A 27,097-nucleotide genomic window follows, 5' to 3' on the forward strand; every position below is an offset into this window, starting at 1 on the left:
GCTGAAAATAATATTTATTCTCAATCACATACATAATATTTCAAACACTGAGTTCAACACAATAAATATTTACTTTCTTTCAACACATTAAGTCTTTTGTTTCCATTCACAGAAATGACAGTACATGTATGAGTTTATTGTGGTGACATTTTATCATTCCAGCTCATTTCATTAAAAAATAAAAAAGGTCTTCATAAAGATCTCCAAAACCATAGGAAAAATGAATTCTTCACATTACTTAAAGGAAATTCCATCCTGGCATTTTATCAAACCTACACTACTTGTTAGTAATATTATGCAAGTCAAGGCAAAATAAAATGAGCTTTATTATACACTTCATTTCTTTAATCTTTTAAACTTTAACATAAAATATCTGTGCAGCAAGGCAAAATAATAAATACTAAATTATTAGTTAATAAACAATGCAGCCACCCAAAGTTATATTGCCTCGCACTGTATTGAAAAGAAAATTTAGTAAATCCTTTAAAAAAAACAACTTAAGGAAGCACACTTTTATAATTTACCCACATTCATACCCTGGGTTTATAAAACAAAACCAACACTGTTCTTCACACAAAAAGAAAAAAAGTTTGCCTTTTCTTACACATTATGAGTGTGTATACTTGTCAATAGAACCAAACACAATGCAGTATTGGTCTCTGGCATTTGCTCTCAAAGTCTTGAAGAAGTTCATCAATATCATTATCCAAATCTTGACTCTGGGACATCTGAAACAGAAAAGTTTCGTCCTATGATTGATTATGTTACAATGGATATCCATTAAGAACAAACTATGAAATCCTCCAATGTCAAAATAACACCATATCATGCGATCATTAAACCTGCTCGGTGAAAGAACAAACTTCAAAATTCTATTTTTATCTTTTTCATCAAAAGCCAGAGTCACATGAACTGCTGAATAAATTGGCTTCGTCCAGTTGCCATGGTGAGGGGAAATTCTCGTGGTATTCTGCATTGCCAATTTTTTGTTTCGACTTGTTTTTGAAACAGGTGGTACCCTCAACAAGGCCAAGCACGGCGAAGCATAATTATTGCCTCCACGTAGCAAGCGAATGGGTACCCTGAAATGCGAGAGAAGGGTGCATGTTGATAGCAAAAGATGCCGTGTACAACTGAAAAAAAAAAAATCAGGCATGTAGCAACATTGCTTATCCCCCTTGAAACTCCTACAACTGGAGGCGAAAAGTCTGGATTTTCTTAAGTTTGTTCTTTGGCCGGTCAGGCTTTAGGGGCTGATTTTTTTTTTTTTTTTTTTTTTTTTTTTTGCAAATGCGATAACACCGCAAAATGATACTTGATGCAAAAAAAGTGTTTGTGTATGTGCATGTTCCAAAACCATTTTTCATGCATTTGAAATTGCAAAATAACATGAATCTGGCATAAAATGAGGACAGTAGCCTCGTTTGCAACTTTAAGCTGTTACAATTTTCAAGTATCAAGAATCAGGAAGATGGTCAGCATTTGTATCGGTATCGTTCAGCCTAAGAAAAATGTGGAAATTTGGAATACTATCTCCATGTGCAAAATAACATGGTTTTTTCCACATGTAGAACATAATTAATTACAGAAACTACAAAAACAAATACATACCATTGTAACAAGTTCACACACAAGGAAAGCACCTATCGTTGCCTCTTCATGGTTATCTTGAATGTCTATATTGATGACATGGACTGGAGTATTTTCTTCCGTCGTCCGGTTTTCCAATGCTGAAATGACACAGACATGTAAACACCTAAAGAAAGTGACAAAATCATTAGGTGAGATTTTTTTTTATTTTTATCTTCATTCTTTCTCCTCCCCTAAATGTAGGGCTGAGTGAATACTGATATCTTTGGCAGCTTATTGCAGTATACAGTAGAAACTTGATTTTACGTTTTTCACGGACAGCAAGCTGGAAAAACTTAAAATGCAGGAAATGTAAAATAGAGGAAAATTTTATAACATTTTGCTATGTTGGAACCATCAAGATGGAATATATAATGTGGGAACGTAAAATTGAGGTTTCAGTTGAATCAACAGCAGCATCAAAAACTATTTTTCTATTTATTTATTTATACAGGGTCATCCAAAAGGAATGCTTGGGTTAAGAAAACATACTACTCAAAAACTGTTAAACATACTGGAATAATAAAAGTTTCTAAATGGGGCAAAGGAGTGTAGCTTGGTAGATTGAAATTCCCATTTAAAGCTTACCTGCAAGTTCTTGGGAAAATGTGACACTATTGCCATCTACATTAGTGCAACAATATAGTTTTCCTTAGTTCTTATGATATGAAAATTGGTAATATGTTTTTATAATCCCAATATTTCAACAGATGACTTGTTACTCTCATTTAAATCATCACGTGAGGTGAGTTATGCTTGATATCTTGGACAAACACAGAAAACTCGCCGAACCAAAATAAATGTTTTGATTGTGGCACCTCTAACAAAAAGCATTCTTTCTATCTGCTCTTGCTGGGACATTGTAAAAAAGTGACTGACATGCTACTTGATGCTGGATTAAATCCACACCCGATAGCCTTTGACCAGCAAAGGGTGATGGTTTTACTTCCAGATCTTTTCTATTGTTCTCTCTCAATGTTGGAAACCTGGAATATCAAATTCCACAGTATGCTTAACAATCAACTGGAGATTGTCCCCCACAAGTCCAATCTCTTACCTACTTATAATACATCCAGGCCCAGTTTTTTTAATGTACAATTAAGGTTCAAGTTAGCATGTACCTGGAAGTTTGCGAAAATTTCAGTTTTTCAATGTACAGTTAGCTTGTAACTTGAAGTGTGCTTTATCTTAACCAGTACTCCTTCTTGCATTTACCAGGTTAACTGGAAATTGCGAAGCAACATGCCTGTCTCATGGAGCTATTGAAGTTCCACACTCGGCAACTTCACAGTCAGAGAAAGCAAAATGTCATGTACTAAAAATTTAAATAGATATAGAAGAGGACTTCTTTTGAGTAGCAGAGTTTGTATATTTGACCTTTATTAGAAGAAAGCCAAATCTGTAGTGTGTGTTTTCGTTAAATTTATCTTGTAATCGTACAGAATACACAGCCCATTGATAAACCATTGTTCCAATTGTTTCCAATGCAATGACATGCTTTCTAAAGTGAGGCGCTTGAAGTTCTACATTTAAACACCAGGCTGTGTGCCAATCGATGTGCTTTGAAACTACGCTAAGAGATGGGGTGCAGATAGATTCCCTATCGTATTTCCATGCATCAGCATTGCCAACAAACTATTTTGAAGTGCTAAGTGAGGATTATTTAACATACTGGTTACTTTCACATTGAAAAATCTGGCACTGGTTAAGACTGGCGATTATCTCCAACTGGCAGATAGTTAACAGAAAGATTAGCTGAACATTGAAAAACCAACCCTAAATGCATGTTAATGGCAGGGGACTCTTTTCCCATCCTGTACAGTAGTTAATGCTCGAATATAAGCAACAATTAATGGCATACATCTCTTAATATTGGCATTTATGGGATAGCATTTGAACAATAAAAATAAACAGTTAAAATCTATTTTCCAAGTGTTCACAAAAGTCTTGGTTCAAATGTTTTATTACAATTAGACATTCTGTGTTAAGGGAAATTAAAAAGAATAAAAATTTCAGCCCAATACTACATTTTCTTACTTGTTCAAATAGGAGCCTTAAAGAAAAACTAAATGGCATGAAGATATAAGGGGAGTATATCAATTTTCTCCCATACAACTTTATTGGGTATTTGCAATTTTGTTACATAGCATCAGTTTCTGCCACTTTTGGCTAATCATGATGATGAGAATGATTAGACACAACTGATGAAGGGACAATCACAAAGAACACACATGTCCACATTAAGATATGATCCTGGGAACTTATTATTATTATTATTATTATTTTTTTAATAAGTGGTGAGATTGAAAGTCAGCTCAATTTTATAAAGACACTTACATTCTATTACTTGGTCATACACTCTTTCTTCACAAGTGACGACAACATCAAACTTGTCTTTGGATGACTGGAAACGTTCCGGTCTTGGTTTTATCCTCCGATTCCTGTCCAGCATGTGAAGAAGGCCATTTTGGGTATATCTGTATTAGTTAAGTACAAAAAAAAAAGTTTTGGTTGCAATATGTTACCTTAGGCAGCTTTCGGACCAAAGTGATTAATATGGGCCTCTTCAGCCTGTGAAAAAGCACTACTGCGAAAACGGCCCAGTCCACGTGACATCTAATAGATATGTGCAGCTTTTGTGTCACTACTGTACTGAAGGTTGCACTTATATTCTGAACGTTGGTTTCTAAGTGACGCATGTTGTTTGTTACCTGTTGCATGCCTTAATTCGGTCTGAAAGCTGCCTTGGGGAGATTTTGCACTGAAATGTCATGTGACACATCAGTTGCAAATGAACCAATAGCAGCATTACAGGCTGCAAGAGCCTGCAGTCAATTGGTGAAATCCCCAAGCAACATACATTATCATTTGTCGCTTTGGTATGAAATTTCCCTTATATGCAGGAAAGGTATATACTGCCTGGCCAATGTATGAGGGTCATCCACAAAAAAAGGAACGTTTTGGTGTAAAATACAAACGACAAATGATGTGTGCAAAAAAATTTAACTGTACAGAAACTACATACTTAATCCACTTTTCCACATGTTCGCCATACCCATTCAAGCACGTATCACAATGTGCTTGTTGGTACTGTCATTGTACTCAATTGCTGCCAATGCATTCAACCATGTAGTGACAGCATCTTTGAGTTCATCAGTCGTGGCAAAGTACTTTCACTGTTATCTAGATAATATCTATAGTTTAATAAATTTACATAATCACGAAACTAGCAAAAGCAAACTACACGAAAATTCATGCCAATGCTCTGGAAGAAATTCTAAGCTCATGTAATTTTCAGATTTTGGAATATCTCGGCAGTTCAAAAGGAGGAAATATCTCAGCGGTTCAAAAGGAGAGGAAAATTTGAAAACAGCTAATAGACTTTACTAAAAAAAACACACACTGGCAGGTCCAGGATAGTGTATACAAAACAAAATACTAAAAATGTGAAATACAGAACTTGCAGAAAAATGAAGACATCAGTGGACAACCAGAACAAGCGAGAAATGCGGGGAAAAAAACTTACTATAAATCAGGTCCAGAGCCTATTTTCTGTAAATATGAAAATATGAAGTGCACAGGAAAATTATAGCAGTAAGTCACATGATAGAGAATTATCACACTAATAAAATTATCAGCAAATTTACTTATGATAATCATAATCAGTCAGTTAAAACGTACCAAGCACACTACACAAACATTAGAATCAATTAATAGTAAAGAATATGTTACGGAAAGGATACAAGGCTTTATCCTTTGCTATTAGATCCTGATATATTTCGTCATAAGTAATGCCAAACTCGTAACAGTTCGGCCTGTCAGGGGCTGGACCGGGCAGTTTCACTTTGTCACCCGTTCCAAACGATTTCACACAGAAGCCCTTTTTGCTGGAAAGAAAAACAGCAAAATCAGCATATTGATTGATGTTTGCTATCTACATTAAAAAAATCTCATTAAATAGTTCTTTAAATAACAGTAGCTTATTATCTGTATCATTTTTTTTTTAAATAATGTGTTAGGCTTCTAAATAATATTGTTTAACACGTGCAATATTCCTTTTTCGAGTGAAGTTGCTTTCTTTGCCGATACCATCCGATACTAATGACCTTGAGTGGCTTGAAGAGCAGCCAGGAAAAACATGTCATTTGTCAAGATTTGTCCATTTAAAAAGTTCATTCACCCTTCCTTTAGACATGGGGGTTTAACACAGGAAGTTCCATGTAGATTTCTGAGAAATGCTGTACCCTCCTGAGAAGCAGATGACAAGATCAAAGGCAGGACTAAAGTGCTGCACACAAACATGACATTGAAGGCATGTAACTGCCTGGTGATCAACACTATGTCGAAATAAAAATAAATCGTTCATTGCCACAGTTTATGTGCATTTATTATTCTGAACTATAAATGCAGGAAGTAATGCATATAATTATGTAAGGTTATTTTGTTACAATCTACCATAAAATTACTATTTTACATCTTTGTCGACAGAGATGTAAGTACATAAACTATCCACCATAGGAGTAATGTTTACCGTTGTTTTAATGATAACAAATATATTACACAGAGAGAACACTTAATTGCTATCAGAGTTTGTTTTGAGTACACTTTATACTCAGATGGTTAATCAAAACTGGAACTACAGTTTGAAAAGGGATATGAATTACTCTTCAATGTTACCCCACCATGAACCCTTAATCCTTAGACACCCAAGCTGTTTTCTGCAGTGTTTGCACAAACACCCAGTGTGTTTTCAGTGGGAAATTGAAAATTCTGCAATCTATTAAATAAAATTTAATATGTCAGAAACTATGAACAGAAGAGTTACAAATCATACCTATGATTAAAAAACAATAATAACACAATGATTTTTTCCATGGCTACTCCCCCTGCCCCCAATATAGTCAGAATAAAATGTCACTTGAATAATTAGTAGGTTGAGCAGATACCACCATTTGCCGGTACTGATACTCTGATCGATTCCAACCGATACTTGTATAATTCCAGTTTAAAATAACGAAGGCTAGTTACTGAGTCAACAACTCATCGCATCACATTCTATTAATGACATTAAATAACTCCCAAATTATTCTCATGTAGCATTACACCACTTGAAAATCTCGTGTGACATTTTATGTGAATTTCTTTATAGATTTAGAGGATGCCAAAAAAGTAGAAGTTTTTGAAATGTTGCAAGTCTTTTTTATAAACTGTTACAGTTACACCGAAAATTCAGTGGATTATTTATTATTAAGTCTCCCTGCTTCAATTTCATGTAAACAACATTCTTGTCATTTGGGTTAATGGAGAGGGGGGGAAAAGATGTAAAAGTATATACAGATACAGATATATAATAATGCCCATTTGGCCAACTCTGTTTATGCCCTACTGTCCATTATTCTCTGTCATTTGGTATAAAAACAAGTTGCTGCAGTGTCCGTATCGGCAGCAGTCGAACAAAAGACTAACACAGAAGGGTAGGAATCCACAACCCTCCCTCCCCACAGTGACGTTCATCTCTTTCCCAAGAACTCCGGAATCAGCCCAGCATGATAATAATGCTGGTTTTGAAAACGTTCACGTTCTTACCCCACAAGTTTGCGAGCAAGAATTGGCAATGAATGATTTAATTCTTGAAGCTTTCCTGGCGGGGAATATTGAAGAGGTTTTCTGGGGAAATCAGCCAGCTGATTTCCGGAAAGTCTTCAGAGCTTTCGAGAGCTAACGCCACTCTCATCTTCAGGGAATGACGATGATGAATGAATGAATAAGAATGAAGCAGAAAATGAAGTGCTTTATTCTTATTCATTCATTAATTATCTTCATTCCCTGAAGATGAGAGTGACGTTAGCTCTCGAAAGCTCTGAAGCCTTTCCGGAAATCATCTGGCTGATTGGCCGAGAAAACCTCTTCAAATGAATGATTTATTTTTATTTCCACGTAGCCTTGACAACCAAGCAGTTACATGCCTTCAGTGTCATGTTTGTGTGGAGCACTTTAGTCCTACCTTGATCTTGCCATCTGCTTCCCAGGAGGGGACAGCATTCTCGGAAATCTACATGGAACTTCCTGTGTCGGACCCCCAAGTCTAAAGGAAGGGTGAACAAACCTTTGAAAAGGCCAAATCTTGACAAATGAGATGTTTCTCCTGGCTGCTCTTCTATCCACTCAAGATCATTAGTATCGGATGGTATCGGCAAAGAAAATACCACTGGTACATTGGTATCGGTACCATCTCAGCCCTACTAATTAGACATGACTAGGGCTAGGAAGTTGACGACAAATCATCTTTTTTTCTTGGCTTTGAAGACAATGTTAAACCTTACAGTAGTCCATTCCACTTTACTTAGAACCAGAAAACATTGCTATTCTTTTGCAATTTTTTGCATTTTTCAGCCTTTTTGGCTTTTAGGTCATTTTTCAGGGTTTTTTGTCATATTTATTGCGTCATTTTTGAGGATTCTTTCTTCTCCTTCCCAGTTGTTTCATGAATTTTAAATGCATCTTCTAGCATAACTTACATATTTATATTCCCTAACATGGTCTTTTTAGCAAGCACGCTATTAATCATAAATATGGTCAATGAAAAAGCACAATATTATTCTTAACTGAAATCTTTGACAATGAATTTTGTGGAATTAATTGTGGTGAATTTATTTTTTCTCCAGCAAACTTAAAATACTATTGCTGAAGCCTTCTTTGAGTTTCCAGTGTTGGCCACTATTATTGCTTTAATCTGGGATTTTAAAGTCCAATTAGTCACAACATAAAAAAAATATAATCTCATTCACACGAAACAAAACTGTATTTTCAGATGTTGACAGACTACTGTATCGTGCTAGACCCAGTCTGAAAGGAGGCAAATGACTTGCACAGAAAAACCTTGCAGAGTGTTTCACCTTAAAGTAAAACTTAATTGCTTTTTTCCCCTTTGCTTCGATAGTTTAAACCACAAACCAGATTTTATCAAATTTTTCAGTCTCTTGTAATTTATGAAAAAATCAAGCTTTCATTTTAAGGATGGATATTATTTTAGGTCATTTTTTGAGATTTTTATGTGATCAACTTCCAAGTCCTAGTAATGGCATACATCAAGGCTCATGAAACAATCCAAACATGTATCCGAACATTATGAGATGCAGTATGTTTCAAAAGTAACATACTAGTTGAAGTCACTGCTTGGTATCAGCTGGGCATTGAAGGGTTAACAACAACAGGGTATAAAAATTAAATATGCTGACCAAGGCAGAAATTTATTTTATTATAAAACATAAACGTTTCAACCTACTAGCAAGGTCTTCTTCAGACTCTGCACCAAGTACAAATGTAACAAGGTACACAACAGGACTATATATGCACACAAAAATACTCCTCTCCAGACTATTAGAAAGTAGTTCTGGAACAATCTAGCAGGTGGCTATCACTTGTCAACTGTACTTTTACCTGAAAGAGAATGTCGCTGGACTCTTTATCTCACGCTCTATTTCCTTCCTTCTTCTCTCCTCTTTGTCTCTTGTCCTTTCCACTCTTTCTAACACCTTCTTCCATTCTTTGTTTAACTTCAGTCCCCCATTCCAGTTCATTGTGTCATTTGTACTTGGTACAGAGTCTGAAGAAGACCTTGCTAGAAGGTTGAAATGTTAGATTTAGTTTATGTTTTATAATAAAATAAATTTCTGCCTTGGTCAGCATATTTAGTTCTTATATCATGGAAACAAGGCTTAATGGTGTTATAATAACAGGGTGTCTACCAAAATAACAAATCCAAAAATCTTGACTTTTACATGAAAATACATATTTATTTCATGAAAAACCCCTACAAAAGGCCAGTTAAGATGAAAACTGAAGCTGAATCTAACAAGAGAATTAGAATTGCTTTATCTATTAATGCATCCTGGACTTTGTTTGGTAAACTAGCGAGGAGGCTCTGGCATGTGGACTCACCAGTCAGTATAATCGTATGCGGGTTTTGCGTTGTCGTCCCTATATATTTGTGATTGTTCATTCACCCATCTTACCTTACCACCATTCTTCCCCATCTTCTCAATTAGCCAAAAGAGGCAGAAAAGTGAAATTAACTCAATCAATCAGTCATGTGATAGCAAACATTCTTGACCACAAGTATAATTTCTGGACTTTTTATTGAGTTCTAGACAGACTTGTTGATTTCTTTATTTTCACTGGTAGACACCCTGCATAAAAAGGTTAGCCTGTATGCTATTGAGGGCACAGTCACATTCACCACTGAATGAAAATAAATGAAAAGTCTAGCCTCACCTTAAAAAGGCATGAGCTTCCATGCTCCTGTTCATGTTGCTTGAACAAATTACAGCAATCTTCATCCCACTGTTGGACTGCATCACACACACACATACATATGCTGCAATGTAAAGAAAATACAATTCCACCATTATCACAATAAAAGATGTCATACTTGCATAAACATTTAGATCTTTTTCTTGAATTAATGGAAAGGAAATGTACGTGCTAAAGACACCTTATGATGTCAGAATATGATTACAAGAGGTTCACATCACACACATACAAACATTTTAATTTTATTTTACAAGACATGGACTGCGAGATTTGTTGCAAAACACTACTTCATCTAAATTTTAATATTCTTAGAGAAAACTGTTGAATCATGGAGTTTAAAATTTTGGAGCAATTTTACAATACCGGACCATTCCACGATTTCGTTCATATTTCGCATACTTAATGATTTTGGGCTCCTAATCACGAAACTGCAGTTAATACGATAGGTCACACTAAAAGTTTTTAGACACGCGCAAGTAAAACACTGGAGACCAAAAGTATGAATGCTATAATTTTTCAAAGTATTCTCCATGACAGTTGATACACTTGTTCATCCGCTCAAACCAAGTGTGAAAGCACTGGGACCACACATCTGCAGGCACCTCTTGAATGCACTGAACGAAGGCGGTGACTGCCTCCTCGGGAGTAGGAAATGAAGAACCTCGTAATGTATCCTTGATTTTAGGGAACATGAAGAAATCACAAGGGGCGAGGTCGGGACTGTAAGGAGGATGAGTCATTTCTTCGATGTTGGAGGCTTTGAAGAATTCAATTGTTCATACTGCTGTATGGCTGCGTGCATTGTCTTGATGCACAATAATGCGACTTCGTGGGCATTTTTCATGAACTTTCCGTACGATCTCCGGTAAACAAACCGTAGTGTACCATTCAGCATTAACGGTCCGACGTCCCTGTAGCGGCATTGTTGCAATATGGCCCGTCCGACTGAAGAAAGTGGCAACCATTTGTTTGCCAACACTTCGTCCCTTCCTGACTTTTGTTGGTGGGTCTTCATCCGGGAAGATCCACTGCGTCAACTGTCGTTTGCTCTCGGGTTCATAACAGTACACCCAAGTTTCGTCACCAGTTACAATGTCATACACTGCATTTGATTGTCCTTGGTTAAATTTGTCCTGCATTTTCATGCACTATGTGACCCGTACCTGCTTTTGCTCCTGAGTAAGATGGTGTGGGATCCATCTGGCACAGAGCTTCCTGACACCAAGGCGGTCATGCAGGATCGTTTGAACCTGACTCATACCAATACCCAGTGTTGCACTAATAACTGCATATGTCACCTGGTTATCCTCCTCTATCATGCGACGCACTCTGTCGACGTTTTCTTGAGAAGTTGCTGTCACAGGACGACCATCACGTAATTCATCACTGAGTTTCTGACGTCCACGTCGAAATTCTAAAAACCAATTAAACACAATCGCACAGCATGGGGCTTCCTCCTGAAATGCATTTCGGAGCCTTTCATAACATTGCTGCTGCGTTAAACATGCTCGAAAATCGTAAAAAATCATTGCTCTGAGGTGCTCCCGTGTTAAATCCATTTTACTGTACACACACGACAATAATTTACTAATTTCTGACACACAACAATTAACAACTATAAATTCTGCAGCATTATCACACTTCACAGACTACTAACTTCAACATAGCCTAGAGACAATGTATTGCTGCAAACAATGTTGCCGCATCTAAAAACTTTTAGTGTCACCCACGTATTTGGGGGTCACGTGTAGAAATTCGAAAAACAGGGGGTCCGTGATTGCAAACGACAATGCACGATTGCTCATTATTTACCGGAAGATTTGTGTTTCCCATACGTAAGAAACGAAAACCCCAAATTTTAACTATGTTTGCCTAACCTAACCTAACCTTACCATGAATGGTTTTGGGGCTATGCGTGAATGGTGTGTGTGGCCTGTGATCGCAACCGACAATGCACGATTGCTCATTATTTACCAGAAGATTTCAACAAGCATGGTTTCCATTTTGCTATGCGGAGAACGATTGCGGTAAGTTTATTATACAACTTCTGAACGTCAAATAACAATATCAACACGTCACCCCCACATGTTAACCTCAGATACTTCATTGGAACTACGTATTTTGTGAGTATAAGAAGTAGGATAGAAATTACAGCTGTGTCCGGTATTGTAAAATCTTACCAAAATTTATGTTGCCAAACCTCACGGGGGGGGGGGGGGTGCATTTACTCCCTCGACAATAATGTTGATATTTTTCTTTTAATACAGATTTAGATGTTTTACGTAATATAAAATTGGTTTCCACACATGGAAAACACAAATAACGAAGATATTTGATCCCAAAGTATGGCCAGCAGAAGTAAAAAGCTGTCATTTTGGAGTACTTTGCTGCTTTTATTAGTAAAATCCGTTTGTATACACACTAAAATAGTGAACACATCGGAAATTGCTATCAGCTCCAAACCTAACACTCCTAATCTAACGACATAAAATTGTAGCTGCTTGTTGTGGAATGTAGTGTTGGATGCTATATTCACTTGCAAGAAGCATTTGGGCTGTTCTGCTTCATGGTAAGTTAACAGGCGTACTTTACTTCACTATAACACATTTCCGCCAGCTAAAAACAACTGAAAAAAATCATAAAAACATAATCTTCATAAGCCATGCAAAATATTTCACTTTCTTGGGAGGGGGATTACAGAGGGTCAAGGGTACATACCTGATGTCACACCACACAGTAAAATTATCACCAAAACTACATGAAGCTTTCTTTTCATGTGAATAATGCCTAGTTAACAAGGAAGAACCTTGTGTATGGGTTCAAAATGTAAAGATCAAATGTTATGTAGCTGAAAATATGTATAAAGTAATGACATATTGAACATAACCTTGCAGGACTTTAGGAGTGCTTGATTCGTCAGATACAAGAAGCTTTTTCTCCGTTGAACATTGAACCTGCTAGGTTTCATTTTTCTTCTGAGCTTTCTTCCCAAAATGAATTAAATGTCTGGGTAACATTTCCAAAAAAAAAAAATACATGGCCCAAATTCCTTTTGTTTAATTGCAATTTCATCATGCTACGAATGCAATTTTAGCATGCTTCAATTTCGATTTACTTCTGTTAACACATACTGCGAAGTTTTAGCAATCACTTAAGATTTTGTTCAATATATGCTTTCTCCCAGGTTCGAATCCCGGTCGGGCTTGGTTGTTTGTGAATGTCCATTCATCAATTTCATCATTTCATCACTCATCTCCATCTTCGCAAATTAGCCAAGAGGCACAAAACGCGAAGTAAAATAAACTAAATCAAATCAAATCAAATCAAAATCAAATCAAATATATGCTTTCATAGTTAGGTTAGGCAGGCCAGGTTTGGTTCTTTTAGCCTTAAAATAAAGTCCTTTAATGCATTCTACTAATGTTCGATTTACTTCCACATTCATTCCCACTAGTCTACGATATTTAGTAGCGTGTCAACGAAAAATACATTGTCCATGGGAAGCGTGAATGTTTTTTTTTTTAAATCCGAACAGTGCTCATTACTTTAAGGAAGGTTCAAATTTTGTGTGACAACGATTGCCAAATTCCTGCTAGGAGAATTTTAAAAAAGAATATAAATCAATTGGAACAGTTACCAAATGAATTTTTGCCTTAAGTTAATTTACTATCTCTGCACTCACTGCAACTAAAGGGATTAAACTTGATTCAATAAACAATGTTGACATCTGACGCAAGTAAAAAGCAAAAAAAGACAACATAAAAGTCACGAGTAATACCTTTCACGATATCACAAAATAATTTGTATGAACAACACATCATGGTATCTGCCAACATAAGAGATCTGGGTAACACTTTACTATAGGTGAGACGGATTTCTTCAAATTTACAGGAGAAAGCACTTACACAAATAATTTTCTGTAGCGTTGTTGAAGTTCTGGAATGTAGTTTTGATCCATTTTAATGTGAATGCATGTGGTTTTCTACGAAAATCTCTTTCCGACGTGCTATTGCTGCTGCCGCCATTTGCTTTCTGCACTAGAGCATAATGTTCCGTGTGTTAAATGACGTAAACCCCATAGTCAGTGTTTCAACCCACGCCGTGTTTTTGCTATAAGATGACGTGTCTAGGATGTGTCATGAAGTTCTTACTGGGTGTGGAAGATGCCGTGGAATTTGTAATTCAACACGGAATCTTGAAGAAAGAATTGGAATGCAGGACGTGGAAAGTTAAAATTAAAAGAATTCCGTGTATTTTCTTTCATCGAGAAAAACCGATGTTGTCCATATATGCTAAATTGAAAGAAAGAAGTGCTAATGGAACCTAACAGGCCTAACCTAACCTAGTAGGCATAGTTTGTGGGGCTAACCGTGGATGGTTTTTGGGGGCTAACGTCAATGGTTTTTGGGGCTAACATCAATGGTTTTTGGGCCTAACGTCTATGGTTTAATAATTACTCTTTATGTCAAAAATTGAACTTTTTTCGTGAAAAAATTTAGTGAATTGTTTTTAATTTTTTTAAAAAAATTAGGTATTTTTCGGTGAACAAGGTTGCAACACTGCATGCACACTCCAAATCGAAAAAACACTGGCATAACGTGCAATGAACGGATAAGCTATCGTCACATTGTGTGTGGAAATAAGGAAGAACAGTAAGTACTCGTTAATGTAAGAAATATAAATTATTTTCATTAGAAATTCATTGTTTCACCTAAAGAAATGTTCCGCAATTCAGAATAGTACGTTAGCAATGTAAAAAAGTGCGAAAGAAATTATTTATAGGTGTCTCACCTATAGTAAAGTAGTACTGAGATCTGAGAAATTTAAACACAGTTAACTAAAATCTACTCAATACTTACAATTACAGTATTTCCTCTTATGGCTAATTAAGTATGTATATCAATTCCTCCTATTTTCTGAACATTTAACGTCATATGGACTTCGTGGAAGATTCAACTCCCTGATGCTGTAAAACAGAGATGATTTATTATTTCCACACAGCCAAATGGAACTAAACTTTCTTACATCTAATCAGAACAAAATAATGGTAGTTCTCTCCAACATAATGGCATACAGAATTGATAGTTAATGTTTTTTTTTGTTTTTTCACATTGCGTATTTCAGGGGTAGACAAATACAGGGTCCAGGGTCACCATGATGTCTGAAAATTTTCACCTTTTGCTGTGAATTTGGAATCTAGTTCTATCTTATTTTTTTAATAATTAATCTTCAGTTTAGGAAACTTCCATTACTTCTGCTTGTTAATAACGAGTACAGTATATGTTTTTTCATGTTTGTTTATTTTCTGTATCACATGTAACATTAAATCAGAATAATAAACATGCCATTATAAATTATGTACTGTTACTAACCGAATAATAAAATCCACAGTGATATGGTAGAGTCAGTCATATATTAGAATACGAGGCTTGTCAGGAAAGTAAAGATACAAACAAAAAATAAGATATACATGAAATGTATTGCACGCAACTAAAGCTAAACTGGATATACTGGTACAGAGGCTATTTCTCCACACAAGTGCCACCATTGTCCAAACATTTGTTCAAACGCGGAACAAGTTTTTGTATCCCACAATCGTAAAGATCTGCCGCCTGCATCTGGAACCAAGTTGTGACTTCTTCCCTGACCTCATCGTCGTTGTCAAAGTGTTTTCCACCAAGATGTTTCTTTAGGTACAGGAACAGATGGTAATCTCTGGGTGCGAGGTCAGGGCTGTATGGCAGATGTTCAATGTTCTCTAATTGTCACCCGCCTGTTTGCACGAACCTCTCCTTCAATGTGATTGTGAATGTTGTCAGTGATCACGGACAGCCTCCCGCTCCTCTCTTCATCCTGAATATCACACAGACCTTCTGCCACATTGTGCTGATTCGTTACATTCCCCTACAAAGTCACTATTTCTCGATAGATCTCTGATGGATGCTTTCCTTGTGCCTGAAAAAACCTGATCACGGCGTACACTTAACACATGGCCGCTGCCATTTCTAACGCGTGTTCCTCGCACAAGACTCAGCGCAGCAATGACGTCACTCCCAATCCTCGTCGTATGGATCAAGGTTACTGCCAGTGTTGTCAACTTTGGTACACATTTTTCCCCTAATGTGCAAATGTGTTTGTATCTTTACTTTCCTGACAAGCCTCGTATATTGCATAGTTATTTATGCTGTTACCGGTAGAGCCTTCATTAGGAAGACCACTCGAGCAGAAGAATTAATTATTTTTAATCCAATCTCATAGTAATTAATAAATTGAAAGTTTTAAAGTCACAATTGAAAATGTGTAGCTTCATCTTAGTTGGATGTTCATGATCTTAGTTTATGGATTTCTTATTCACATTTGCACAAAAGAAAAATCTGGCTCCTGGGGAAAAAAGAGGGTAGTGCCTAAATTAGTTTTTTTTTCACCTACTCCCGGCATCTTTCTACAATTCTAGTGATGGCGAGAGAAATAAAATTACAATGCATGGGAAATCATGAACACTATTTTTAGCCATAATATGAACCCAAACCTTGAGATACAATTCTTTCCTAACTGCTATGTTATTGAAAGCATTTGTAATGTTAAAATTAACAATTTATGGTACAACTTTCTCTTCATGTTAGTACATGAAACAAATACAATAATTACATTGTTTTTTGCATGTTGTTTCAAATAACTTTTTTGTATCTTTAGGCTTATGACACAAAGAATGAAAAAGGGACACTTACAACCAGAAATAAAAACCTGAGACTGGAAGGTTGCAACATCCCATGATGCTAATTCGACATTATCCATTGTGATTGCTTTTTAACTATACTTATTCTAACACTATGTTTCACGCAAGTGCCTCTTCTTTCTTCAGGTAGACGTCCCCCTCCCCCTACCCCTAGAGGTGAGGATCGAACCTACAGGCCTGTGATTTTACTACTAATCACGTGCACTAATCAATAATCAACTACTTTACAGGATCCTCTGGAATTCTGTCCTAAGGTTTACTCCACATGTGCTACTATTTCCATTTCATGAAGAAAGGGAACCATAGTTACTTGAATTCAACACTGGAATGACTTCTCGTGTTTTGGACCAATGATATGAAGTCTATTTGACCAGATTCTTCTAGCCCTTTAGCTTAGGACAGAAGAATCTGCTCATATCTCCCAACACTCAGACAAGAACAGGAACGCATCATAGATACAATGAGATCCAACCATTACTAAGAGAGATATTTACAGCCAAACAGACAGTGAAATACAAAGACTGACTCAAAAGACACAGTATGCATACCTCACCTCCCTAAAGTTATCAGAAAAGATTAGCAGAACTGGTTCAAAATTCCAACTTAAGGCAATCTCCTACCCTGGCAAAAAGCTTGAGCATTTTCCATGTAAGCTTATGAGGGTAACTTTGGTCACAATTATCTCAAGTACAAGTGGACAGAAAATTTTAAAATTTTAACTGAACACTGAAAAAGGATGTTTCCAGAGAACCACTGATTAATATTTCCACTTTCTGCATCAGCATCCCGAAAATTAATTAATTCATTTTTATCGCATTTTTTCACTTTTCTTGACAAGGCAACCCTGATGCCGGTCGGCGAGCTCACTGCAGGTGCTCGCGGTCAGTTGCCCAATGACCTTGTAGAAATAGAAAGTGGGATGGAACACAGTGGGGGGTTCGTCCAAACACACAACAAGTTTAGAAGATGAACAGAAACCAACATGTATTTTGAACTTCTAACTGGATAGCTTTTAAATTATACACTGGAAATGGTGAAACGAAATTTGTGAAGTGTATTCCGAATCCACAAGAATATGAAGTTGGGATGTGGTGTGAGAGTGTGAGTCAACTTACCGCCAGAGTGAATTATGTTTCTAAAGCAGTGGTGTTCCCGTAACGGGGTGGGTTGTGGCATTATTATTATTACTATTATTGTAAAATACACTATTGCCAATTCTTCCATTATGAATGTAGATAACGGACCATACTTTATATGAATAAATAAATAACATGTTGAGTTCGTTTTATGCACAGAAAGGCTAGCCAGGACTGGACCTACAGTTTAAAGTGAGGTCTGAACCACAATGTGCCTCCACCTGGTATGGACCTCGGGACTCATTGATTACAAGGCGACAACGTTACAAGTACGCCATCGGGAAGGCCCAACAATATAAAGTTCGGGGTAACCAGAACCGGGTACCTGAATCTGTATCCTAGAACCGAGTGTCCGTTGATTGACTGATTCATTTGGTTATTATTTGTGGTTTTCTGCTACTTTTGGATAATTGCGACAATGAAGAAAAGAGATTAGATGAAATCGTTGAACGGTCACTCACAAAGAACTCATATGTCCTGGCCTGTATTCGAACCAGCAGTTTAGCAAGCTATACTAATCACTTCGCACGCAGGTTGGCCCAAGTGTCCGTTTTCGGGTTGTGGATGTATAAATTTTACATCAGGGGTACATTAAGACCAATTAACTATTAAATCAATCATTTCTAAAACTCTTATCATTAATGGAATTAAACATTTCAGGCACAAAATACAAGTATTTGGGCCAATATAATATCTCAATTCCATTGCAAACACTATAAAAAGGTAAAGCTCCCCACGCATGTAGCACCCTGCCAAGAAGGCACAGTTAGAGGATGTGGAGGTACGGCCCCACACATTTTCGGTCTCGGCCCTTTTCAAGGTGATGTGATCAGCACCATGCTTCAGCTGTATTTACTGCCCATTTCATTTTTTTTTTAGTAGCCTCTGAGCAGCAGCTTTCTCCCCACACCCACCTCATATCAATTAATCTCAAATCTCGACTTGTTCATTGAGGACACCAACATCCATGTCCGAACCATGATTCGAACCCGGGATCCCTGGCATCATAGCATGCTGTGCTCACCACTTGCAACGGGGGTTGACAAACTAGAGCACTGCGGCTCTTGCAAACACCATAAAACATTAGAAATCCCGTATCAATGTCCCTCTGTTTTCCGCAGCTATTATTGTTTATTTCTGACACTTTCCCTCCTGCCACAAGATCGCTACGTTGGAGGAAGAAACTTGAAGTGGGTTGGGTCTGTAGCTGTATGTAAATTCCAAGAAGCACCCCTGAAATATCATGCTTCGGCGAGTGCTTTTCAAACCTTTGGAAGTCTCAGTGGGGTGGTCTGTCCTTCAGAGAAATTCGTAAGCATTCATGAACCTCGACAGGTGACGTCAGTCATGGAACATCTCGAGAATTAACAGACACAGAAAAGAAATATATATACCTGTATATACCGTAATTTCTAGTGTACCGTGTTACTTATGAGCGTTATTGTCAGGTAAACCATCTATCGAATAAACAGGAAAAGTGGGAACGAGAGAGAATACCAGCAGTGTGCGTATTAAAGGGGGATATGCTGGAGATTTCCCCCACCCCAAGAATTTATATATATATATATATAAAACATTCGCAAAAACAGTTAATTAACCTTTAAAACAATTGCATCCTACTTAAAGTTATATTTTTAAATATCCCATTATTTATTTGTTTACTGTCTTCAAGTGCAGAGGTTTTAGGTAAGAGTCTAGTTTACATCCTTTTCCTAAGGAATATGTGTCATATATTGTTGGAAAGGTTATTGTATAAGGAATTCAACAAAGTAAATCCCAAGGCGAGGAAAAATTTCCTGGAGGAGAAAATCGAGAAAAACCGATGTTGTCCGGATATGCGTGATTGAACGTACTGAGGACATTTTTCGATGATGAAGCACATATTTAGGGGTGAAATGAGTGCTAATGGAACCTAACCTAACCTCGTAGGCATACCTCGTTCCCGTGAATGGTTAGTGACAGAAAGTGTAAAAAGGAAAACTTACTTACCCTAAGAGATGCCGGAGCACCGGCTATCTGCTAGCACGGTTTTGAACGATGCACTGAATTATCACTGGGGATAAACGTATCTTACACTATCTAGAAGTTTTTGGAACCTGTTCTTCTTTAACACGCATTCACAACGCGGACACAAACACGAGCATGCAATGTTGTTAACTCCCATCGGTTACCACCAAAAGGCAAGAAGAACATAAACTAGACTCTAGCCAGGTTTTACAAAAAGCTCCCAGAGTTGATCTGTCCATTGTCAAATAAGCTACTTGCAAGTCTACCACCATGGCAAGAGCTGATTTCATCAGCTTTATCATTTGTTTAGAGATACATAGCTGTCATTGAGTTGAATGTGCAATAGATATTTGGTCATGTATTCTCAGTGTTAGTATTTGAATAGACCGGACCCCTCTCCGATTTTCTTCATATTTGGCATACTTACTAACTAATTAAGGCCTCATAATCACAAATCTGAAGTTAAAAGTTGTCTGAAACATCTAGAAATTGCAAAATAAGCTAAAATAAGGTGTTAGTTTTCGGAATGGAAACAGTCTATTTTCGCAATTTTTTTTTGTTTCACAAGCAAATATATATATTCCTGATACTACCACGACACCAAATTTTATCTATGATTGCCTAACCTAACCGAAACTAACCTAACCACACGTCAATGGTTCATCGGGCTAGCGTCAATGGTTTGCAATTATTTTGCAATTTCTAGACGTTTCCGACAAATTTTAACTTCAGATCGTCATTAGCAGGCCTCAATTAGTAAGTATGCCAAATATGAAGAAAATCGGAGAGGGGTCCTGTCATCTTCAGTCATACCAATTGAAGAAAATGTAGAAGGGGTGGGGATGTCACAGCTTCCTATCTTCACATTTGGACATTTTTACCTTCGGAAGGCAAGGCAGTCGACAGAATTTCTTCCAAGAGGTGTGCCAAGAATCCCTTATCTTAAACATAGGTGCCGATTGGGCTCAAAGCTACAATTGATCTCCGGAAGGGGGACATTGTAAACAAAGTCCATTTTTCAAAAGTTTAATAGTAATGAAGGTAAATTCTGTGTGTGTGGGGGTCGGTGTCATTAAGTTACTGGATTGGATTGAGTTGGTGTTTTAAGTCCACTTTATGCACAGTAAGGCTAATCGGGACTGGACCTACAGTTTAAAGTGGGATCCGAAACACTATGTGCCTCCACCGGCTATCGGACCAGGGAGTCCTTGATTACAAGGCAACGATGCTACCACTGCGCCATAGGGGAGGCCACATCATTAAGTTATTATAAAATATAACATTTAGAAATATCATACAAATACTAGTTTTCTCTATATCTTCTAAAACATCTCTTGAAGTATTAATTGACACTGCTTCTGACATCCTCCCTTACTACACATTCCATACTATTTTTGATGATACAGATATTTATATCATACAAGAAAAATGTATAATATTCAATAATAGTGCCTACCGCACATTCTACACCTGGCCAAAGTAATAAAAGCCTTTCGTTCCTAAGCTTGGAGATGTTGATCTTTAATGCAGATGTGGAAAGAATGTGAATGTTGTCAAAGTCACAGATATTTGTCCCGGTGGAGGCACATAGTCGTTCGGATCCCACTTTACCTGTAGGTCTAGTCCCAATTAGCCTTACTGTGCATAAAGTGGACTTAAAACACCAACTCAACAATCAATCAATAGATGTTTGTCTAAATGGGAGGCCCCACCAGGGGCAGCAAATGTACAGATAAAGAAGCTCACCTATGGAAGAACCTTCTAAAGTCTAGTGAATCTTGTAAATAGTTTCAGCTACTTAGATTTCTGCTCATAAACAAGATGAAAGAATGTGTAGCTGCTGTTCCGTGAATTTATCCTTCACCAAGTTGTGAATATCCAGGGGGCTGATGGGGCTCAGCCCAACTTGGCATAGTGCAAGGACAAAGTGGCAAAAAGTGGGGAGGGGGCGACTGCCCTCCCTATTCCCCCCAAATCACCGCCACTTTTAGTAATTGATTCACTTCAGTTGGTTCCAAGTCTCTTTTGCTACTAGGTGCACCATATTTAATTCGCTAGATGGATGAATGGAATAATTTGGAGAAGGGGGCAGATCAAGTAAAGTATTCAGTAAAGATAAAAAAAGTGACTTTCAGTAACAGGATAGTACTAGATACACAGTCGGAATAAAACACTTTATGGGAATTATGACATGATCTGGGGGGACATGCAATTAGCCATAAGTAGGGGGGGGGGGGGGAGCTGATCTGGGTAATTGGTACAAATTCATTTTCGACATTCATCAAACTATGTAACCTGCGGTTTATTTGACTTCCCCAAAATTTTCGGAAGGGTTGTAGCACCCCCCCCCCCTCTCCTGCGTATGCCAGTGATATGACAGACATTTTACTTTTTTGTCATCACAGAATATCAAAAGTTTATTCCATTGCAGAAATATTTTTGAAATGGACATTATGTAATTCATCTCTCTTCTTTTCATCTGAGATACTGCGGAATATGCCACCCTCAACCCTTCCTTGGTAACAGTAAAAATTCATACACCAGTCTAAGTGAATATATCTGTGTTGATTCTATTTGCATTCGCGAGCACTTTCTTCTGCCGATTTTCAATTTAGTTCTACAATTTCAAAAATACCCAGCTCAATCTTCCCAGAGCTTTCCTCCCCGGATATATATACCCAAAACCGGTTTATGCAGCTCTAACACATCTGGTGAGCTCTCCTTGTGTCTCCCTGCCCTCTCCACCCAGCTCATTAGTCGTGAAGGAGGGTCCGTTAAGAGCCGACTGGGCTCTGCAGGGTTGCCCTGTCAAGAAAAGTGAAAAAAGAGTAAAATGAATTAATTAATTTTCGGGGCGCTGATGCAGCAAATGAAAATATTAATCAGTGGTTCACTAGAAACATCCTTTCTCAGTGCTCGGTTAAAATTAGAATATTTTTTGTCACCTGGTTCTCAAGATAATCGTGACCAAAGTTACCCCCCCCCCCAAAAAAAAACTCCATAAGCTTACACATAAAATGCTCAAACCTTCGCCTTAAGGCATCATTCAGCAGTAAGAATCGTATCATCAAACATCAAAGAAGAAAACCCCATACACAATAAACACAGGGTGTCTACCAAAAGTCCTGACTTTTTCTTGGCCTTTTATCTCCCTTTTTCTTAACATTTATTTAATCGCCCCCTATTTAAGTATAGTTGGAAATTAAGAAAATATATATTTTTATTCAATAAAAAACCCTACCGTATAAGGCCAGTTAAGATGAAAACTGAAGCTGTGCTTTAAGAAGAGATTTATTTGCTATAATTATTAATGCATGTAAAATAAATGCTTCAGACTTCATCCTGGATGGGGAATGGCCACATCACTTCATTAATATTTTTACAAAACTTCATGCATACAAGAATGTAATTCTTAAGAATAAAAGTGAACAAATCTTAACCACAACTAAATACAATTTTAGATTTCCAAATATTCAATTTTATCAAATCAGAGTACAGATATATCACAATGTAAATTCACTATACTATAAAAAAATAGCAAACATTCTTGACCACAAGCAGAATTTCTTGACCTACCTCTTGATTTCTTGACTGGTAGACACCCTGTAACAAAAACTGCATATATAACATTAAACGTGAATGCAGACAAGTTTACATCGAAAAATCCGGATACCATCTAGAGAATACAATAGATGAACACAAGCAGAACACACGTAAAAAAGACATAGGTCAACAATAGTCTAGCATGCGTGGAATGAATCTTACAGAATTCAATGGAACAACGTAACAGTAGAAGGCTACACAACGAATTACATTGGAAACAGGAAAATCAAAGAACCAGCCTTCATAGCAATGATCCTATACGTTATCCCAGCATAGAATTCAAGCAAATATGGACCCCTCTACTCAGAAAACATTGGAACAGAATTCCAAGGGACACCACATTTGTAGTAAGATTGCAGGTTTGCCATAGGTTTCATCCCTACCACCAGTAAATATGAAATTTGGGAGCGATTTTACAATACCGGACACTTCCCCAATTTCTTTCATATTTTGCATACTCAATAATTTAGGGCTCGTAATCACGAATCTGCAGTTAAAATTTGGCAAAACAAGCAGGTCTGTGAACTTGCAAAACAAGCGGGTCTGTGATCGCAACCGACACCCTTGAATTCTAAAAAAAAAAAATGTTTATCGCAAGATTGTGTGTTTCGAATACATAAAGAATGAAATATAAATTCCTGATATTACTACGAACCCAAAATTTTAACTATGCTAGCCTAACCTAACCTAAAAGTGCATGGTTCGTGGGGTTATCCATGAATTGTTTGTGGGGCTACCCGTGCATTGTTCAAGGGGTGTAAGGCTAATTGCGACAATGGACCATCAAAAATATTAAATTTGTTAGCACAAATTTTGCGAAAAACATTGGTTTTCTTGAGAAATCAAGGGTGCCGGTTGCGATCATGAACCCACTTATTTTGCAAGTTCTACACGTGAGCGCCAAATTTTAACTGCAGATTCGTGATTACAAGGTTTAAATTCTTGAGTATGTGAAATATGAAAAACATTGGGTAAGTGTCCGGTATTGTAAATACCGGTATTTGTCCACCTGAAGACAAGGGAAGCGATGTTCTCGCAAAAAAGTGGGGCCCCAGTTCCTTTTGTTTTATTGCGATTTCATCATGCTATGAATGCCATTTTTACATGGTTCGATTTCGATTTATGTCTGTTAACACATACTGCAGAGTTTTAGCGATCACTTAATATTTTGTTCAATATATGCTTTCGTGGTTAGGTTAGGCATGTTAGGTTTGGTTCCCTTAGCATTAAAATAAAGTCCCTAAATGCATTCTACTAAGGTTACAATTTACTTCTACATTCATTCCCACGCTTCTACAATATTTACTGTCGCTTGTCGACGGAGATATCTCGTCCATGAGAAGTGCGTAAGGTAATTTTAAGTTGTTTTTTTAAACATAAATAACTTTTTTCGAATCCAAACAGCGCTCATTACTTTAAGGAAGGTTCAAATTTCGTGTGACTGCTTTCCAAAATTCTACGATAATTAGTCTTTGTGCTAGGAGAAATCATAAAACAATCTGAACCGTTACCAAAAGTGGTGTTACAATTAGCAAAAAATGCCATGGAAAATGGATAATGTAAAATCACATTCCATGGTAATGTAGAACTGATGCCACAGACATTCAGAGAATTATCACAAATATAGTGCAGAGAATTATCACAGATATAGTGTACAAATTGATCCAATGTGTATTGTGAAATGTGAAATAAATCATGTTATTGGTAAATGTCTGTTATATGGGACACACATTAAAATCAGATATTTTGTGTTTCGGATGGTTCGTACTTACCAAATATGTATAGCGGAACATAGTTGAAGGTGCCATTATGCTATATACACGAAAATAACATTGATTTTTCACATTACGAGTAATTCTTTTGGTTCCTTTCTTCCATTGCGGAACATACAATATGCCGTGCACAGCTGTGGCTCATCGCCTGTCGTGCTTGTCTTTTGTCGACTTGGAGTGGGTATGCAGTGTTTCAATCTTCTTAACCGAAAAATACCTACTTTCGTGTTCATTATGTCATCGCAAACCATTGACGGATAGCCCCAAAACCATTCACGATAACCCCACAAACCATTGACGGATACCAAAGACCATTCACGATAGCCCCAAAAACTATTCACGATAGCCGCACAGACCATTTCCGGCAAGGTTAGGTTAGGTAAGGTTGGGTTAGGTTATGTAAGCATGGTTTAAAAAAATCTCTTAAAAAATGCACTTTTGGAAACACTGGCGAGACCGCGTGACTTTCGACGCTCGCGCCATCTGCAGGTACATACTGGAAACAACAGCATAATGTTTTCGCTTTGCACAAAATGCAAGTTTATTATATCAAAAGCGCTTATTTCTTCTTGTGCAGCATTCTACGGTGAGAAAATACCTCTACGAACTTTCAAAATGCTACAGAAACTCACTTCGTAAGTAGTTTCTTCTGTAAAAATGAAGAAATGTGTCTCCGATATAACAGACATTTACCATGTTATTTAAAGTATGGAGGTCATTTATTCACTGTGAAATTTCTATTGATTAAGGTGTTTTGAGATCTTTGTACAAACACTTCTAGGATGTGTAGAAATTAACTATGAAATACAGCAATATGCTGGTTAATTTAATTTCTGATTGTTATGTAATAAGAATAATGGATAAGGGGCATATCAGATTTAATTTCATTTGTAGATTATGATCCTCCATTTTTTTCTTTTTTGTATTCACTTGTTTTGATAAGGTGCATGTATATATTACAAGTTTCTACATACTGCGAATTTAATTGCAATTCTCCACACAGACATTTTGTCCCTTCATGTAGCTCTTTAAATATGAGATATTTATTTATATTGATTTCATCAGATGTATCTAGCTAAAGTTGTATTACCGTGGTTGCACTACACGATATTCGCTATTATCTTTAAAAATATATAGATCTATTACAATTAATGGTAACAAATAACTGGCGAATACTTAATCAGTATGCAAAAAGGAAAAATTTTAATGACTACCTTACTTCCACTCTTTTAGTAGTACAAAAAAGGGGTAATGTGTCCGTACCAAAGGGAAAGGAGGCAACAAAATGCCTAAAACTACTTGTTTTTATTAAATCACTAGTCGTGTTTATCTTCCTCGTACTAAGCGTGTTCCACGTGACGTAAAATATTAACCACAACTAGGTTATGAATTCCGTATAACACTCAATTAAAATAAACTCCTACACTACACATATCAAACGTCAAGATTTGTGTACCTGGTTTGCTCTTTACAATGGTGTTTTATCAAAGCTTCATATCATTCGATAACACTTGTTACCCCTTTATAATATATTAGTTACAAATACGGAGTTGTTCTTTTATTATTATTTCTAAATCGAAATTGAAGTTTGTAAGAAACTCCAATTCGTACAGAATTCCAAATGACTCCCTACTTTCGCAACAAAAAGCGAAAAAAGTAAGAACAGGAAGTGGCACAGAATATGGAAATCGTGATAAAAGTAGTTTATCTGGGCGCCTCCAGTAACGCTTAACGTTGGAACTTGATCTTGTAATGTAGCAATTGCTACTTCATGCCGCAAGATGGCGGATAGGGTTTCTGACGGCAAAGATAATGGTAGGCAAATTGACCACCGCTATTTCATTACTTTTTTGTTCTACATCCTGTGCTGTTTTAAGGAAATAAACTATGTTGATTCAAAT

General features: G+C 36.9%; 1 protein-coding gene across 2 annotated transcripts; it reads right to left on the reverse strand.

Moving 5' to 3' along the window:
* On the reverse strand, nt 1-26,945 carry Ssu72 (Ssu72 CTD phosphatase). 2 transcript variants are annotated; one of them, XM_083132926.1, is made up of 7 exons: nt 26,653-26,945; nt 14,802-14,908; nt 9,904-10,006; nt 5,373-5,516; nt 3,967-4,106; nt 1,612-1,730; nt 1-728 (listed from the first exon to the last, which is right to left on the reverse strand). In XM_083132926.1, exons 3-7 carry the CDS (start codon nt 9,984-9,986, stop codon nt 627-629), a joined length of 588 nt encoding a protein of 195 aa, XP_082989052.1. In that variant the 5' UTR covers nt 9,987-10,006; nt 14,802-14,908; nt 26,653-26,945; the 3' UTR covers nt 1-626. The 2 variants fall into 2 exon arrangements, with proteins under 2 accessions (XP_082989052.1, XP_082989053.1); XM_083132927.1 differs by lacking the exon at nt 26,653-26,945 and adding an exon at nt 26,411-26,603.
* Between the last annotated feature and the right edge of the window lie 152 nt (nt 26,946-27,097).

This window comes from Lepisma saccharinum, chromosome 12 (genome assembly GCF_977018435.1).
Source record: "Lepisma saccharinum chromosome 12, izLepSacc3.1, whole genome shotgun sequence".
NCBI classification, from domain to species: domain Eukaryota; kingdom Metazoa; phylum Arthropoda; class Insecta; order Zygentoma; family Lepismatidae; genus Lepisma; species Lepisma saccharinum.